We start from the raw sequence: 19791 nt of genomic DNA, 5'->3' as shown, positions 1-19791 counted from the left end.
ACCAAATTGAGTCTTATTCAATATAATTTTTTCACTCTGCGACCTCTATCCCTCTATTATTGTCAATTTATTTCTTCCAATCAATTGCATGGCTTTCTACTTTTCAAATGATTGTTGGATGTTGATTACAATTTTTATAAATATTTCATTGTGGACTTTTTCCCCATGTATAATGGTTCGACCATCACATACCTCTTCGGTATGTTAGTTTTTTTTTATTGAAATTGTATCTTTTTGTGAATTTTTAGTAGTCTGCGATGAATTTTTTAATCTAATTTTGTTATACTTGGGATGTAATTGGACTTAATTATTTGGTATTATTGGTACCGTCTTTTTGGCCACTTTTTATTTTGAAGTTTTGTGGAATTCGAGTCATTATTTTGATCATTTATCTCGATGTTCAGAACGTTAAAAGTTAAAAAATGACTAAAAATCATTTATGAGTAATGCAATGAGATGATATATGCATTTGCTCATGGACGTTTGATACGCATGGGTAGGGTAATGAATTGCCATACTCTTTTTTTTTTACATGAAACCTATATTTCAAAATTGTAGTTCATGAAGAACCTATGATGAAATTTCAAAAGGGAAGCTTTGGTAGGTTAATACTTCATTTCATTCCTATGCTTTCAATGATTCAAACAAACGCTTGAATAGGATTTTGTTTATTTTTTCGTTTTTCTAGTTAACATTCATGTGTTAAAACAAACACTTGAATGAGATTACCCATGAATCACATTACCAGGAATCATGGGAATAGAATACCCATTCCTGATTCTCGATTGCTGTCATCCAAACTGAGCCTAAGTGTTTTCCACTTATATATATTGATGGATCTCTTTTCTTATAGATTTTGAAGTTAGCTTCCATTGGGTCTTTTGCATGAAAATTTTGTTTAATTGCAGTTTCAATCTTCCATTAAGATTTTTCTTCCAATGTTGTGGCAAATTTAGTATTAGGATATTTACTTTATGACTATCTGAATAGTGTGCAAATTCTGTGTTCCCGCTCTTATCTTTTTCTTCAAAGCTGTTTTTTTGTGAAATTGCTAGCCAAATGGATTTCCCCACCTTTAACAGTGAAGTTGCAAAATATGACGGGGTATTGCTTTGTTATAGCTGTGGATAACAGCAAAATCGTATGGTTTAGAAATGTTGCTCAAATGATGTAAATGTTATTTCTCCTATTTTTCCCACAAAACCCTTATGGAATTGCTTTTTTTGTTAATCACGTGTAGCTGTTATGCCCGTCCTTTTCGTGGACACTTATTGCGGCATGCCCATAGCTAGCTTGACTCCATTCCCTTTCGCTCATGACACGTTGCACTGTTTCAATTTTCAGTGCCCCTTGCGGCTCACTTCATGGAGTCACCGGTTTTAGGAAGCAAGAAACTGTTTTGAGATTCTAGATTTGGGAGCTCAGGGTCCAAAAAAGAGTTGTTAGGCACGTATCCCTGGCCAATCCGAAGGGTGTATTTGATTTTAACCAATGGGAATTGATTTTCATACTCCCTTTTTATCCAAATGCGCTCCCTTTTTTGTTTTGTATTTGATTACCCTTTTCATTTGTGAAGAGAAATATATATATAAAAGGTAGTTTTGTAATTCTACATGAATGAAGACAAAAAATGGAGTGCACTTGGACAAATGGGAGTGTGAAAATCAATTTCTTCTAACACATTTTTATGTAAGCCATATTAGGTTGGGGAAGCAGTAACAAATTAAGAACATAAAGTAATAATTAGTCTGTGTTTTGAACTGATTGCGTGGCCAAGAGAAAGATTATGTGGCAGCATCCTAGCCATTTAATGATTGCGTGGCCGCCGCTTCGATCAAGCGGCTGCTTAACAACACAATAAATTGCGTGGCCGCCACTTCAAATAAGCGGCCTTGACTTCTTTCAATTTCCAAAAACTTGTTGCAACAAGATAAATTACGAAGATTAAAGTAAAAATAGGAGATAGGTCAACCTAATGGTTATGTGGCCATGCCACCTCAAATCCGTCGGTTGGATTTCAAATTTCCAACTTCTTTTTCTTGCTTGGCTTTGCTGATTTGGATTCAACAGAATCTCTAATCTCTTAAGAATTCTTTAAATATATGACCATTTTATCCTTAGTAGTTTGAAAAAGAAGTGAATTTAGTTAAGCGCTCACATCTCTGTTGTTATAAATCAGATCAAGACCTTCGAAAAGCATTTTAGAAGTACTAGACAAGAGTGGAACTAGAAGCCAACCTTAAAGATAGGCAGTTTGGTTAAGGAAAAGTGAGTTGAAACGAGACTCTTTCAGAGATCGTTGGATCCGCTGTTCGTTCTGATTTCCATTTCACACTTATATACCTAGTCCTAAGGTTTTTTCTTGAGATCATCAATCCATCCAAAATAATGTAGAATGGCCTTAGTAACAATTTCATCATTGGGATGGTCTGAGGCAGGCTTAAACCTTTATGAAGCCAAATTGGCGTCTACACTTTTTTCTGTTCTCTTGGCGTTTGTATGGCAAGCTTCCATAAGTTTTCAATGATATATTGAACAACATTCTATAAAATTCATGCGGTCCCATCACTAGAGGTTGAAAAAAATGGGTTGCTGTATTTTATCATTAGCTAAACCTTGTCCGAATTTGGCACAAGGTATGGCTAAATTTAACTATAGCGTTTGGTTGACCTTAGTGGAGAATTAAAGGATGAACGTCATCCTTAAATAAAGCTATAGCAACCGAAGTAGCACACCACTGGGGAAGCTCTTATATGATAGGATAATGGTAGATTTATGTGAATTAATTTTGAGTATCATAAATGCTCTTATATATTGTGCTATTGGTACCATTTGCATCGAGATAATGTCTGATAGATTTTTGTCAAACTTGAAGGGGATTGTTTTGGATATGGCCAAATCATGCATGTTTCCTCTTCCTCTTCTAGCAGTTGCTCATCAACAACTAATAGCAGGTATAGATCTGTATGATTTATGGTTTTTGAGTAACGGTGAACCCAAGGTAACGACCGTTATGTTTCAGAGTAACCTGATTCTTACTGACAAGCTTTGCAATTCTTCTTTTGCAGGCTCTTCTCACAGTCATGGAGATGATGACATTAAACTAATCAAGGTTTTTCTCATACATATTCGAGTTTGACCTGGGACACATGCATTTTATTTGAGGCATTGAAAGCATCTACCTCAAAACCAATTGGCAATGAGTGGAGAGGTCGCCTAGGTTCATATTCTAGTTTTGGAGGTTATTGTTAACCAATGTAGGACAAGCTCTAACACTCCTCTGCACGTGTTTCCCTTGACCCTCATGTGGAGAGGTAAACCAAGGATCCATAACATTGGGATCATAACGAAAGAAGGTGCACTTTTGGCAAAAAAAACGGCCAAGAGAATCTTGTACAAAAGACTCCAAAAGTCTAGATCTGATACCATTTTAAAGTATGCAACTCAATCTATTGACAATGAGTGAAGAGGGCGCACACGCTCATATACTAGTTTTGGAGGTTATAATTAACCAATGTGGGACAAGCTCCAACAGAAGCTATATATAGATGACATTAATTGATAAGACTCTTGCTATTGACTTAATAGCATTCTTGTTGAAGTTTGTCCTACATCGATTAAGTATCACCTCGAAAACTACTAGTATATGAGCCTGGGCAGCCTTTGTCATGCTCTCGAATTTTAAACATCAAAATAATAGTTTTTCCATATATTAATCGTCGTCTTATCTGTGCCAACATACCCATGAACATCACACCAACGTCATCTCATAAACAGACGTCCTTCCAAACAAATGCTCACGTTTACAATTTTTTTTCCCTTCTAAATTTCATCATAGTTAGGAGAGAGAAAATATTACGTAATGTTACATTTGTCTAAGGCAAAAGATACGACATTGGAGTTACAATTTCATTTCAAACATAACTAAACAAGATGATAGAGATACTCGTTTAACATAAACCTTCTAAGACTTCCTGCAATGCACCCCGGCACTCCACGCTATACACCTTGATCGACACTTGAAAAAGGAAGGTTGAGCTACACTAGCCCAGTAGAAAAAAAATCTCCAACTAACTCTACATGAGTTTGAGGTGATGGTATCAAAGTAGCATTTTAATAAGAGCAATGATACTAGACTGAAAGATATAACCTACATCACCTTCCTTACTAAAAAAGAAAAAAAAAAACAAATAACATATGACTCCCTTTCCCACATGCTTACACACCATTTTTTTTTTTTCACTTCATTATTCATCATCTAACTGCTCCCTCTCGTCGGGCTCCATTATTAGCCAAACTAACATAAGCCTCTGAAAAATGACTCTTTTCCCTTTTACCAATTCCCCAATACATCTGTTTCCATACAATCTAAATGCCAACATCATCTGTTTTCAATAACTCAACACTATATGCCAAATATAAAAGAGAAACACATTGAGAACAACGAAACGACTAACACTTTAACACACATGACACAATAATCACCTCGGACATCAAGAAACTCACACCCACATTCACACCCTCTGTTTCAGATCCTAGTCCTATCGTCTAGTTCCGCTATTAATCTAACTTTGAAGTGTAAAAAAAAAACTCTTCATCCATGTATCGTACATCAATACCTATCAATCATGCATTTATGCCAAACAATTCGCCACATTCTATTTATCGGGCTACAAGTATCAAACAAGCGCCCAAGTACTCAATCTAATGTAATAACATCTAACGATTCGGTATAATTGAATCCACAATTTCGACGCCCAGGAGCTTACACCCTCACATCAACATTTTAATTTTCAAATTATTATCAATCGTTTTGTCCACCCAATCCCTTTTATCCATTATTCATTCCAATTTCTTTAATAAATATTCAACCTTTACTCTCATTTGTTCTCATTTCTCAACAGGTTGGTTCTTGAAACCAATTCAACGTACCATTACATACCAAGTCTAGAATTATAATTTCAAATCCATGAACACTCATCAAGCAATCTAATTTCAATGGTTATTCAAGGCTTAACCTTTATGTTCAAAATTCCCTTTAACACAGCATCGATGTGGAACTTAACATCAAATCACAAATTTCACACTAGCTCTTATTAATCAAACAACACTATCGAATCACATTCTAGCACCCCAAAAGTCAACAAGGCACGTACCAATTTAATCCCAAAAGCATAATGCTTAAAAAGGAAGGCTGTCTATTCTTTCTCCCTGGGCCCACGACCCTATCTTGGGTGTTTACCTTTAACCACTAAACATTCATATTCCTCAACATATAGTTTTAACATTATCGTAGAATTACTAAGTAGGAAAACAACCCAGATAGCCACAATATATTAAGGGAAATACTCTCCATAAACATAGCATGCCAAAGGATATGTCAGCTGCGTACAATTACCAACTCAATGAACGAATCTTATATTTATGAGGTTGAAACAACTAGATGAATATATCAACTATGCCTTAAAACTCCATCACATCTGCGTTATTCATTCTCATCTTAAATTATCAACTTCCACATTCCGTTTGTCACATCTCCTTTCAATCTTAACATATCATGTGAACTAGTGACACGCCAAATGGTGGACCTAGAGACATTTTGGATAGCTAGAACCCTGTATATTCACTTCGTGTTCCGGGTTGTCATGACCCCGTACATCCGTTCTACGCCTTCGGTATCCGACTTCAAGTTCTGCAGAAAAACAACTCTTACACTAAATGTTTCTCATCTCCTCGACAAACTATCCGTTATGTTACATGTATTCATTATTTATCCATAGACTTATTATCGAGTCGCCATACCACATCCCTACACATCGATTAATGAATAGCAGAAACAATGTACAACAACTCAAGTAAGGAATAATCATAACCCAAAGAATTTCATGTTTAAACGATCAACCATGACTATCAGAGTTCCACATTATTTTCATATCTCATTGTCTTTTCATCATCAAGTATCCTGTGCGATTTCAAGTACATACCCGGGTATTTGGGACCCTATGTGCCCCCTGCCGGCATCACACCGATTGGCGGATCCGTTGATCCCCGGGTATTTGGGACCCCGTGCGTCCCTTGCCGGCATCACACCGACTGGCGGATCTGTTTGTGTTTGTTGTGCCGTTCAATTATTCGATCATTTTCTTTTCAATTTTCAGTCAACAATCAACCTGTCACGTGTGCCATTTAACGGGTCCATGTATTTCATTTCATTCAAACACAACTCCAATCTTCCTACTATGTCACACCGAGTCAACAAGTGTAAAGGTAATCAACCAAAACACAAAAATATCCAAGTCCCGTCCAACAAGAATTTATGAACGAGTGATGTTTCAAGATTAATGGAACAGAGTGACTTGAGGAAAATCTCAGAGCATACAAGGCTAACAGAAGAGGATCAAGAAATAATAGCCTTACAGGTCGGCATCGATACCCACTGGTTCAAGGTTCCAGTTCGATACCCCCTTTCCTGGGTATCGATACCAAGCCAGTCACGGTCCAGAAAGCAAAAGGGGTATCGATACCAACTCCATGGGTATCGATACACACACAATTCTCAGCTTTTACAGATTTCAACCCACTACGAAAATGGACGATCAAACACTAGAACCACACCTAATCAACACATAAACATGTAAAAGAGAGGAGAAATCCCTACCTCAAGGGTTCTGAGCAAAACCCTAATATTCAAGCCAAGCCCTAAGCTCCGAACCAAAAATCCACCAAATACTCCTCTACCCAACTTGAACATGCGATTTCCCATGTCTAGATCGCCAAGATATCTTGAAAGTTGTGTGAGCTTATCATGGATTGAATTTTTGAGGAAGTTTTGAGAGAGAGAGAATTGTGTGAGAGAGCACGAGAGAGACGTCAGACGAGAGAGAAAGGTAGCGTACAAGAGAAAAAGAAGATGTTCTCCTGGTCCACAGGTTTGGATATTTAAAAGGGCAAACCACACTCACACCCCTCAACTCCTCAACATGACACAAATTCCCACAATTACATTTTAATCACTCAATGACCCCATGTCACTCCACAACCTTGTTCACATTAAATGCCGAAATTACATATTTAAATTTGAGGTAAAAGAATTTTAATTTTGGGTCTCTACAGCCTCTCCCTCAATTGATAATTAGTTTTGAGTTGGATGCTTTAACATGGTATTAGAGGTACACTACTCTAATCCACCCCAGATTACCCACCGCCGTTTGCTGCCACCGTCTCTGCCATATTCCACTGCTGTCGTCACCCACTTACCTACCGTATGCTGTCGTTAGTCACCTTGGCCTCTTGAAACCCCTTGCCAACCACAGAAAAACACACGAAACCCTACACCCAACTTCTGCCGCTGTCTGAAAACCCTTTATCGACCCTTGCCGCCATCTAAAGGCCCTAACCTAGAACTCCTCTACACCAAAGAACCCTAAATTGACACCCTCCAAGCTCGAGAAACTCTAAATTGACACCCCTCAAGCTCACGAAACCCTAAATTAACACCCTAAACACTTTTCTTGAGCTCTAACAACATGGTATCAGAGATAGGTTTTCGGAGGCTTTTCCCCTTTGTTTGTGGCATAATTGCACTTTGTTTCATTGTGATCCGTATGTTCCGGATCCTTTGTTGACCTCCCCATGTGCGAGTCTGGGGTCGCACATGTGGGGGAGTGTTGAAATTTGTCCCACATTTGTTAAGTATCACCTTGACACTAGTGTATAAGTGCTTTAACAATTCTGTAATTTTCTATGTACACGACTTTTCTTGGACAGGCTTGGGAGGAAGTATATGGAGTGAACATTTCAGATGCAGCCAATGCAGAAACTTATAGCCCTGAGGAATTGGGAAAACAAATAACTGCAGGAACAACTCCTGGAAACCGGATTGGTTTTATTGGTCTTGGAGCAATGGGGTTTGGCATGGCAACTCACCTGCTGAAATCAAATTTCTGCGTTCTCGGTTATGATGTAAGGTTTTCCCTCCATTCCAGTTTTATTACATCAAAAGAGCAATTGATATATTCAAGTGGTACCATGATTCGTTCTTGGATTGTGCGGATAGTACGTATTGTGTCTCTGAGTGATATTCGACAGGAATGTCGCGATCTTTATAAATAAACACTAAACGGACTTGCTTTCTTGCATTTAGCAATCTGAAATCATGAGCATGAAAAATTGATACTTGAGTGTGCGTGTCAGAATCCTTGACAAAAGGTTTCCATCTGTTGAAGGAAGAGAAGATGGTCGCTTTAAACATATGAAAAAAATGTTGTTTCCAATGGAGACATTACCTTAATTGTCACTTCAAAAGCCAAATATTCCTCCCAAATAGTTTGCTTCCTTCTGAGACATTGCATTAAGATCAATCAACAGTTAACCTTTATGTAGATTACTGCATCTTTTAGTATGAACAAATTGGTCATTTGATATAGTGAAGTTTTTTTAACAGTCTGTAAATTTACTGGTCTTGTTTCACATGTTTGCTATTGCATAGATAAAAATATCCGTGTGTCTGCATACTGTACCACAATGAAAAGCTTCAACAACAAGATATTGTATTGAATGTTGTGGTAGTGAAAAAAGTACGTCCAAAATAGATGAAAGTTTATTTTTCCTTCCGATGGCAGGTGTATAAACCTACTTTATCTCGGTTTGTGAATGAAGGTGGCTTGACTGGGAGCTCTCCAGCGGAAGTCTCCAAAGGTTGTATAGAAAAACTTGTACAACTTACCAAAAACAGAGTTGAGTTCTGAGGGCTAATTTTGTAGGAAGTCTTATGCAGGCGTCTTATCAAAATTTTATTCCTTCTACTTAACTGTCATGCCTCAAAACTGTGCCTTGTGTTTTGGCTTGTTGAGTAATGAAACCATCTTGTCTAACAATTGATGTTTGGTGTATTGTTCACCTCAGTTCTTTCATTGGAAATGCGAACCCAAATTAGTGACAAGTATGAGTGACATTGTGTTGTAGATGTACTAGTGGAAGAATACAAGTTGCAAGAAAATAATATCAAGTTTTGTTTGACGAGTCTCGTGGTATATTCTATGTTGGGATTTTCGATTTTGGTAATGCTTTGTTATTTTCTTTCTATTAAGTATATATGTTTAAAAATTTCAAATTTGGTTAGAATCTAATCCAACCAATTGGTATTTTGGAAAAGTAGGTATTTTATTTTTCCCTTTATAGCTTCCACATCTTGTAGTGCAATTCTAGAAGATCTTATGTCTTTAGGGTTTCTGTTGTCCATGTAAAGGGCCCTGTGCATGGCTGCTAAATATTGGGTGTTACATGCTATGTAGCATGGACACAGATACGGACATGGACATGGACACGACAATTCTAAAAAAATGGAGATACGGACACGGCGAGGGACACACCACGTGTGTGTGTGTATATATATATTTTCTTATCTTACACGTCCGTTGACAAAGACATGTCCTATATGAATGTATGAGATTAACATGGTTCAAATAAAGGCGTAATTATAGTTTAACCCAAATGTTTTGAATAATTTCATATTAACCCCTCAAAATTGAAAAATATATTACATTTTGACCCCCAGACGTGTCCCCGGTGTGTCCCCTATCAAAAAATAATAAAAATTATTGGACACGCCACGTGGTGTGTCTAATACGTATTTGGGCGTGTCCCCGTGTCCAATACGTGGACACGGCGCCCTTTTGGAGTGTCGGTGCTTCATAGACTTACATGTCGATCAGTTGTTGCATAATGGGATTTTGAACCACCGATGCCGAAATTTAGCTATATATCGTTTGAACTATCTGGTTGCCTATACATCGGGACATCAAAGATATCGATATGTATCCTGATGTTGCGATGTAGAACCCCGTCCTTTGCTTGGTTATGAATTTAGGGCTTGGATAAAAGATTATTGGTTAACTTTTCCAGCAGAAAATTTGGCTCAAGACTGTATTGTCTTAGTAGAAACCAGAAATGAAAGTATGCAAGAGAAAACTGACCGCAATGAGCACATAAATAAGTCATATGACCAAGCTCTCTCTATTGGATTGATCTGTATAACAAAAACTCAGAAATTTCGATACTATCACGAGTATTGCATAAAGTACTCACGTCTAGATTTTTCCTTTTTCCATTTGAGTGTGCTACTTGTATTGTGATGATATCAGCTTTTATATAATTTGTGTTTTCTGCAAATTTGCAAAGTCAACGGATGCATGTTTGTAAGTTGTAACCATATATTTATTTTAGTATCTGCAAATTTCCTTTTCTGAGAAAGAACCTTTATCCTTACAAAGCATTTGTATTTTTCAAGATGTCGATGTGCTTGTTATCATGGTCACAAATGAAGCTCAAGCTGAAAATGTTCTATATGGAGATCTTGGTGCTGTGTCAGGTATAATTGTATTCAGTGTTGTACCTACAGTTGTGCACAGGACTCACTTCTTTCCGTCTTTCGCAGCCCTTCCATCTGGAGCATCTATTGTCCTTTCGTCCACTGTTTCTCCTGCATTTGTCAATCAGCTAGAGCGGCGCTTGCAAAGTAGGTTCCGCTGTCAGTTAAATTGTTGCTAGTATGCTTATGGTAGCTTCAATTCCTATATTGTGATCTTACGTTATGTTGGTGAAAATATGAAACCTGTATAAACCTAGGTCACATAATTTGCCCACTTAGGGTCCTGAACCCCGATCTGTTACTGGAGGTGGCACTTTCAAAGCAAAATACCTCAAAATTGCGTACTCAGTTCGTGGACTTGTATAACTGAAATCGTGCAATACCAATGAGCTCAGGCTTTGACGAATAACCCAATGACAAGCTGCATTCATTAATGTGGTCTTCTGGTATATGAAACCTTCACGGAGAGGAACTCATTCATGTTCGACGTTCAAAAATGTAAAGAAGTGTGAACCCATTACCTCTCACTCATGTAAACAATCAGAATACCAGTTCAGCTCTAGTTTTTCTTATGCAAGGGTATTCAGCAACACTCACACACATGCATAGATATGTTTACTAGTGTTGGTCCGATGCGATGCACAAATAATCAATTATTGGAATCCCTTACTCCCTCTGTCCCAAAAAGTTGGACACGTTCACTATTCCACCCCTATGAAAAAATTGTCTATATCTTTTAGTCAGTAATATTTTTTTCTAAGCAATATGGATCTTATTTAATTTCAATTTGTTCTAGTAAACAGAGTTTTGAAAATCACATAAAACATTATGAATTGAAAGATATAGGCAATTTAATAATGGCACGCAATCCTGAAAGTGTAACATTACAGGACGGAGGGAGTATAAAGAAAGCCTAAAATTGTGTGTCCTAATTATTTGTCAATTTTATATTTAGTTAGACCTACAAGAGTCACTTTATATGTGAGCAAGTGAAAATGTATATGTTTGTTCATTTATCCTTGATGAACCATATAAAACTTGAGCATTTTTCTCATAGAATTAATTGAGTTTCCTTGACACAAACTATGCCTTGTTTGTAACACTATATTTCCAATTTAATTTCTTCTTCTTCTTCCTACTTGCCCCTTTGGGTTTAGCCTGTTTGGTTGTTATGCTTCCAAGAGCCCATTATTGATTTTTAATTTTTGTTGGTGACTTTCTTAATTCCTTGAAAAGGAACATTACCCCTTGAGCTTCTCAAGACGAATACTATGCTATGGTAATTGTTGTTTGAAGAAAAGTGTTTACGGTTTGATTAGCTAAGATACGCGTGTTATTGATATACATAATGAGAGTTAACATTACGTAAAAAGAACTAAAATACCCTCTCACTAATACTTCACAACTCCTACCACTGCCCATCAATATGGAGCATGAATATCACCAAGTCCCAGCTTGTTACACAACAAGTCTAACCGTGGTTTTTGACGATGATTTAGTAAATATATCAGCTAACTAGGCAGCCTTAGACACAAATTGAGTAGCTACTACCCCGCTAGCTAACTTTTCTCGAACAAGATGATAGTTAAGGAAATATAGTCCACATTGATTGAGAGTGGAAAGGGTGATCTCTTAATTTACGTTGGGACCGCTCCACTCATTGCTAACTGATTTTGAGATGGATATAAAGTTTCCACATGGTATCAAAGCGGGCCCATTCCATCCCAAATTTTCTAACAAAAATTAAATCAAGTCCACACCCCATGATGACAAACCAAAAAGAGGTCGCATGATGATAGCACCCAAAAAGTGGCCACACGTGACGTAGAATAGTTGTCCCACATTGCTTGGGTATGGAATTAGAGATTTGGGACCTCTCCACTCATTGCCAATTGGTTTTGGGTTGGATAGAAAGTTTCTACACGCCACATGGTATTAGAGCATGGCCCATTCCACCCCACATTTTAAAAGTTCACAATCCACACACCCCACAATGACAGACCAGCAAAAGGTTGCACGATGATAGACCCAAAAATAGGTTACATGTGAGGGGGTGATGTTAAGGAAATATAGTCCCTCATTGCTTGGGAGTGGAATGGGTGATCACTTAATATAACATTGGGACCTCTCACTTATTGCCAATTGATTTTGAGTTGGATATAAAGTTTCCATAGTTGTCAACTTCAATATGCTTGGTCCTCTTGTGAAAAACTGGATTGTATACAATGTGGTAGGTGAAGGCTGGGGTTGAGTTGCTGGTGGTAGGCGATGGCTGGGGGTGGTCGAAGGATCTGTTGGAATGGTTGCCGGTGGTCGGTGATGGCTGGCTGAACGTTTGCTGAGATATTGATTGAGAGAGAAGGGTCTGCTGAGATATCGACCAAGGATGAGAAAGGTTTTCTGAGAGATTGACTGAGGTATCAAACCTGTGCTGATACCATGTTAGGGTGCAAAGAAGAAGACGAGAAAGAAAAACAGAACGACTGATTGTATTACTGATTCTGATTAATAGATTGTACCACCCTAATACTTGGTTAAATAGAAAACATAATGTTTTCCTAGAAAGCATAAAGACTATCCTACCCTCCAGCGAGGAGATACAAAAACTACCCTTAAAATAAAGATATATTCACACTATCATCAAAGTCATTTAATTAATATATGATGTTTCCCTCCATGCTTCCTCTCCTTTATTTTAAGGTTACACTAAGAAACTTGACCTGCAAATTTTATAGACGAACACAAGGATTTGAAGTTGGTGGACGCTCCTGTTTCTGGTGGTGTCAAGAGGGCCTCCATGGGTACACTTACGGTGGGAAATTGTAACTTGCAGAAATAGTTACCTTTTGAAAACCAAATTAGCTCTTCCCCATGTGTATTGACTGAATATTTGTGTGAACTTAATTTGTGTTGGTAGATAATGGCATCAGGTATGGATGAAGCTCTTAAGCATGCTGGCCCTGTCCTCTCAGGTAACAGGCGTGTTAGAGAAGGTTCAGACTTCAGTGGTTGATGCTTGGTTGATAGGTTTCCATTATATTTTGCTGCTTACGAAATGATATTTGGCTGTTTCTTAAGAACAGCTTTAAGTGAGAAGCTTTATGTTATCAGAGGAGGTTGCGGGGCTGGAAGGTACTTATTATTGGTCTTCGTCTCCTAATCCACCAAATTGTATTTTTACTGGGTCACTTGGGTTGTGAAAATGTTTTTATCATATATATTTATACACCTACCATTTATGATCATGTGTCATAAAGGTATTTAGTACATAGTCTTTTTCATTATGCATAATGATCTGTTAATTCCATGCTTTTGTCCAGTGGGGTAAAGATGGTTAATCAACTTCTTGCTGGAGTTCATATAGCATCAGCGGCTGAGGCAATGGCATTCGGGGCTCGTTTGGGTCTTAATACAAGAAAGTTATTTGATGTCATTGCAAGTAGTGGAGCAACATCATGGTATGTGTTATGCAAACTGTGAAGTGGTGTTTGTTTTTTAGTAGATTTATTTACTTGTAGGATTTTTGTTAATTGGGATCTATGCTATCCTTGTTTCTTGGGATTTATCAAGCTATCTTTACGTGTGAAAACCTATATAAAGAACTTCTATATTACTTTTGCTTAATGGAAGATATTAAAGCTGGATTATGGTATTGGTACGATTGTATCATTACTTCTATATCACATTTACTTAAGGGCTGTTGAGGGGCCGACGGTGACTGAATACAGGGTTTCTGGGGCTGATTTGGACTGGGTACAGGTTGTTGAGGGCCGACGTTGGCTGGATGTGGGCTGTTGTGGGTTTTCGGTGGTGAAGATTGGCAGCAGCGTTCGGCGGAAGCTATGGTGGTGGATAAGGTAGTGGGCTAGGGTTACGGTTAATCCTCTGAACAGCGGCAGCTACTATGGTGTTGTATTAGGTTAGGATATCGCTCTGATACCATGTTATTTGGAGAGCAAAAAGTTTATAGGGTCTTAATTAACCCTAACCCTAACAACTGTTATTTACATTAGTTTATATCCCATTACAAAACATAGCTAATCAATGTGGGACTAATACTAAGACTAACAATATTCTAAGTTCTAACAGGGATGTTCAAGGTCTTGTTTGTCTATCCTATTCTGGGTCGTTCTATATCAATTTGGTATCAGAGTAAACATCGATCGATTTGGTATCAGAGTAAACATAGCTAATCGATTCGATACATGTCGTCGTTTGCAAATTTGAGTCATTTTCTGTCTCTATTAGTTACCGCAAGCACACATACGAGAATTTTCAGCAACTTTTTTGCACCATCTTGTCACTATAGTCTGCAGTTAGCACCAGATTGGCCACATCAGATCACCACCCACCTAACATCATCACACATCCCCAGCAGCGCCAAAAAAAAAAAAGAAAAAGAAGAAGGAAAGAACCGCCATGGCCACCGCCTATGAGGCACAAGTACTCAGAAAATGCAGTCGTACAAGTACCGGGTATGGGTACTGTTATAGCAAAAATATATCCGGTACGTTTAAAAGTTTTGATATGCCATCGGTACACTCGTGGTTCAGAAGGGTAATTTTGTGGATACAGCATCAGTATGCTTATTTTTTGTTTTAAATTTTTGTTGTTCTAGATGCTTGATCCTATCCTTTTTTTCTTTCAAAAAGAACTACTCCCTCTGTCCCAAAATTTTGGTCCCTTTTTGGAAATTCAAATTTTTAACAGAACACGATCATTACTCTTCAAAACACGTAAATTTCCAAAATTGCCCACCTTTTGCAATTGCAATTATTACTTTTTAGACCCTAGTGCATTTTCCTACCACTTCTGTTTTTGCATTTGGGAATCGGGATGAGTGGGAAAAAAGACAATGGTTTGATTTTTTCTATGTGAGTTGTCAAAATGGACAAGGATTATGGGACATGAAAAAAAGATGACCAAATTATGGGACGGAGGGAGAATGGGAGTAGTTTGCAGCACCCAAAAAATGAGCATGGAAAGTTTGAGTTTAAGGAGTGGATGTGGAACATGTATGAATGAAGGATGCCATGTGTCTCTTAGTAATTACAGTACGAAAACTGTTGATTCTAGAATGCCCTTGCCAACCATCAATATATAACTCCTTGCACTCCCCTTTCTTGTATCATAGAGGCCCTGCTTCTTACATAATTAACTCTAAGTGCGGCTTGCAGAATCAATAACCAATGGATTAATTGTAGGAAGGTAAGCAATATATGTCTCAGAGAATCCATTAGACGACCTCGTCATATGATCAAAGGCATAAGAGTTAATAACCCAAACATTGACAACCAACAAATGGTCAATTCGGAGCAAACATAGCTGTGGAGGAAGACGATATCTGTCTAGAAATTACGTGATGGTGCTCATATTTAACAGTAACAATATGAGCAGCGAAGCTAGAAGAGCTAGGAAACTATTGTCCATCATCCTAAAAACTAACTCCCTGATGGGGAGAGGGGCGATCATGAAGATCCCAACAGCACTCAAAATTATGATTGTCTTTGTTGCAGTAAGTGCAATGTTGAGATACATGACCCCAATAACGTCCATCCTCCCTGGTGCTCAACCTCCTAAGCAATAATCAACACCAAAACCATGGCCACGACGAATCATGTCCAACCACACCACATCCACCAACCCCTAACACCCGACCACCATGGCTAAAATCACTGGAGCAGTAACCACCAGAGATTGTGGTGGCCTAAGTAGAACAGCTAGGGGGTAACATAGCAACAGAGCTTCTATTGGAAACAGAACCCTTATGAAGACGGTTGGATACCTCATCGAGAGAGGGTAAGTCCCAAGCACCCAGAAGCTCGGAGCAAATTGGATGATAGGAGGAAGGTAAGCCACATGCATAGATTCACGATGGCGCTGGATAACCTCGATATCAGCCGAGATCGGCAAATATTGAGCTTCTCACAAATACCATGAAACTTTGCATGGTAACCCTCGAAAGCCAAATCGCCTAGTGATAGAGAAAAATAAGTCTGACGAAGATCACTGATCAAAAAAAAAAAATCTGATAAAGATCATACTTTCTGCGCAGATTGTTAACCCCAAAGTACATCTCCAGAGCCTGACGGCACACAAGTTTGGTAGTATGTAGGAAAACCAAAGTACCACTAATATGAGGCTCCATAACTGAATATAAGTCTGAGCATCCACTGCCGTCCATGCTACATCAGTATCTTTGGAGGGATCATCTGTCAAGAATGGAGCCTGTCTTGCCCATCAGGAAATATAGCTCAACAGGCTTAGCCCAAGGAGTATAACTTTTCATTCAATCACATAGACGTAATGGACAACATATTAGGAGACCAATGGGAACCAATAACACTTTTTAGCAACAAGAGAGACAGAACTAGAAGCCATGGTAAATAAATTACTGAATATGGAGGAGCAAAAACCCAACAACTAGAATGAAATCAACAACCGTCCACCGGAGAGAAACAACCAATGGAATCAACAACCAACTGATTCCCAGCAAGACAAATATCAAACATCATCCAAAGTTAACAGATAACATAAACAAAAGTCCAAACTTTCAAACCCAATATTGGTATGTATTCCAAAGAGTGTGGCAGCCAGGTCATCTATAGGAAATAAACGATATATGTGGACAAGGGGCTGGGCTGGGGGGTTCCCAGATGCACTGAAAAGTCAAAAAAGAAATTAGTTGACCGGTGGAAATGCTTTATGAAAAGTCTGCAAAATTGAGGAAGAAAATAAAGAAGGAAAAATCCTCTGATACATATGATAATTTGATGAAAAGATACAAACCTCTGTAAGATTAGGCTGATGGATTTGTTGAGGGAAAATGGTAAGAAATTTACAATTAATCATTGTTTACATGGTTGCTTAGCATGGACCAAATAAGGACGATGAAAGGATGTGACACTTGGTTCCAGAGTTCATCTTGTCTTTTTCTTGAATTCATGTGTTGTACAAATTTACCAATTTACGTTTTCCTAAAGGAGGTGGCAAACAAGAATATTTTCTTCTAACTTGCTTGCCCTCTGAGGTATCACAGAAAAATCGATTGAGCTTTGCAGTCCTTGAATGTACTCATGCACCTGGCTGCAATACATGAAATCTTACCAATTTACCTTTTGAATCTATCGTATTACCTGTATTGACATAACCTTGGTGTCTTCTTCGATCATCACTATCCATTACCCATGCCAAGTTTGTTGGATTCTTGATGAATGTATTGGAGACGTTTCTGGTTTTGGATAGAATTATGCACTTAAAGTTTTGACTGCGTGATCTGATTTTTGGGATATAAATTTTGATAATGTAATATTGTATTCCTTCCCAACAGTGCTTAAAATTAACATTTCTACCTGTCTAGTCTTGAATCAAGATCACGGTGCTAATGGATGAGGGGCTCCCTTACCAGGCGTGCCGGGTGGATTTGTCTTATGCTGCATGCTGCAGCTTCACTTCCCCTATCCCTTCCTACTGAATTTTAAATAGGACTTTGAATTATTTTCCAGTTTTTCTTTCACCTCAATGCTGTATACCCTCTTTTTTTACAATGTACATATTTGGCGTTCCCTTTCCAATTTAATGCATCTTTTAATGAGTAGAATATGATTCTGTTGCAGGATGTTTGAGAATCGGGTTCCACACATGGTGGAAAATAATTTTACGCCATTATCTGCACTTGACATATTTGTGAAGGATCTGGTCAGACTAATCTCCACCCTGTGTGTTGCTTGCCATCAAACACCTTTTTCTGTATTAGCTTTCAGGTTGCTGTAATAATGGCTATGACTGTCTACAGGGTATTGTTTGTCGTGAATGTTCACACCGCAAAGTTCCACTTCACATTGCTAGTGCTGCACAACAGTTGTTCTTATCAGGTGCAGTTGAAGGGTTGGCAGTATTTTCTGGTTACCAATTTCCCTTTTATGACTTCACCTGTTTTGTTTCCATTTGACTATAGGAAAAACTCTTTTTTACCCTTTGTGTTTTGACGTAGGAACATTTCATCCCCCCTACTTTTAAAAGTAGCTACTTCGCTTGTTGTAGTTTTGGACATTTTGCACGTCACCTCCCTGAGTCTCGAATGCTGCCCAGATTGACGGAAAGTGAGACACATGGGGCCAATTATGAGAGTTGGTGTTGGAAAAACCTTGAGTCATATAAAAAATGCCAGTTTTATAGCCTTATCTTCCCCCCTTCCATAAACCAACCCTTATCTTCCCCCCTTCCATAAACCAACCCTTATCTTCCCCCCTTCCATAAACCAATCTGGAAACCCTAACCCTCTTTTTTACGCCTTGTTTCCAATTTCTTCCCCCACCACTTCTACTCCCCTTCCCTGCCGCAATCGCCACCCCCATTTCCTCTCTCCGGCCATAGGCAGTAATTTATGTGAATTTCTTTGATATACGAAGAGAGAGCTTTGCATTGGCAGCCTTATTAAATTCAATTAGTGTGCTCAATAGAGTACAAAATAGAGAAACTGATCTCAGAATGCTGTCCTAGATGAATCCAGAAAAGCTTCCAGGACAAATCCAACTGTAGTCTCCTTCCCAATCACTTTTTTTTTTATACGTTTGATCGACTAAATCATCTTGGAGAGCTGAACAGCCCGCCCATGTCCGTGTTTAATTACTGAGTCCACATACATATAATACGTTGAGTTGTATCACAGACTCATAGCATAGTGGGTGTTTGTTTTCTTTCTCCATTCTATTGATTTCTTCCATAGGGTGGGTGATTTCTTTCTCCAGATGTTGGTTCTGCGACTGTAGTATTTCGGTGTTACCTTTATTTATCGTTTATGTTAATGGTAGTCTAGTCTTTTAGCCTTATTAGGGTTTTTCATAGCTTGTTAGGCTTAGCATATATAGCTTCATCATTTATTGTTGTAATCTTATCTTCTCCAAAAACAATATCGTATCATTTCTTTCTTTATTGTCCAAGTTCCCGGAATAGCAGTCGTACTTCTCCCCCTTCTCCGCAGTTGCACCATTCTCTCTCCTTTGCGCAGAACTCCATCAACCAGACTTGATTTGGACCAGTTTGCACTCGCCGGGGACTCCGGACCCGACGAACCTTGCCTGAGACTTGCTGACTTCTGGCGACACTCGCCAAACCCTTCACAGATCTCCCACGACCAGTTTTTTTGCTGCCCTAGAACTCTGACACTTCTTAGATCTGCATTTACATCTTCTGACGACATCTGCCAGAGGCTTCCTGACCATCGGTGACCCCTCTCCATCCTCGCTATTCAGCATTGAGTAGTTTCCTGCCACCAATAACACCAGGTGAGGGTCAGAACCTTAAGATATGGTTCGTGTTAGGTGATTCGGTCTCAGATCTGTAACACCTAGCTCTGTTTCACTTCGCCAGCCCTCCATGTGACTTCGTCGGATCCTTTTCTGACCTCGTATGATATCATT

At 38.5% G+C, this 19791-nt stretch overlaps 1 protein-coding gene and 1 long non-coding RNA gene across 2 annotated transcripts in view; both read left to right on the top strand.

Moving 5' to 3' along the window:
* The window catches only part of LOC131336002 (uncharacterized), a 61241-nt gene that overhangs the window by 20499 nt on the left and 20951 nt on the right, over positions 1-19791 (top strand). The window contains 12 exon segments of the mRNA XM_058371607.1: positions 2876-2954; positions 3069-3112; positions 7768-7962; positions 8622-8697; positions 10289-10369; positions 10436-10516; positions 13105-13181; positions 13287-13341; positions 13453-13501; positions 13690-13827; positions 17986-18067; positions 18165-18243. Coding sequence (XP_058227590.1) covers positions 2876-2954; positions 3069-3112; positions 7768-7962; positions 8622-8697; positions 10289-10369; positions 10436-10516; positions 13105-13181; positions 13287-13341; positions 13453-13501; positions 13690-13827; positions 17986-18067; positions 18165-18243 — 1036 coding nt within the window.
* Positions 10523-12987, top strand: LOC131336003 (uncharacterized). Its single transcript, XR_009202713.1, has 2 exons — positions 10523-12564; positions 12604-12987. It is a non-coding gene; the product is annotated as an uncharacterized LOC131336003 (long non-coding RNA).

The sequence above is a fragment of the Rhododendron vialii genome, chromosome 8a (genome assembly GCF_030253575.1).
Source record: "Rhododendron vialii isolate Sample 1 chromosome 8a, ASM3025357v1".
NCBI lineage: Eukaryota > Viridiplantae > Streptophyta > Magnoliopsida > Ericales > Ericaceae > Rhododendron > Rhododendron vialii.
This window is presented reverse-complemented; position numbering and strand designations above follow the sequence as displayed.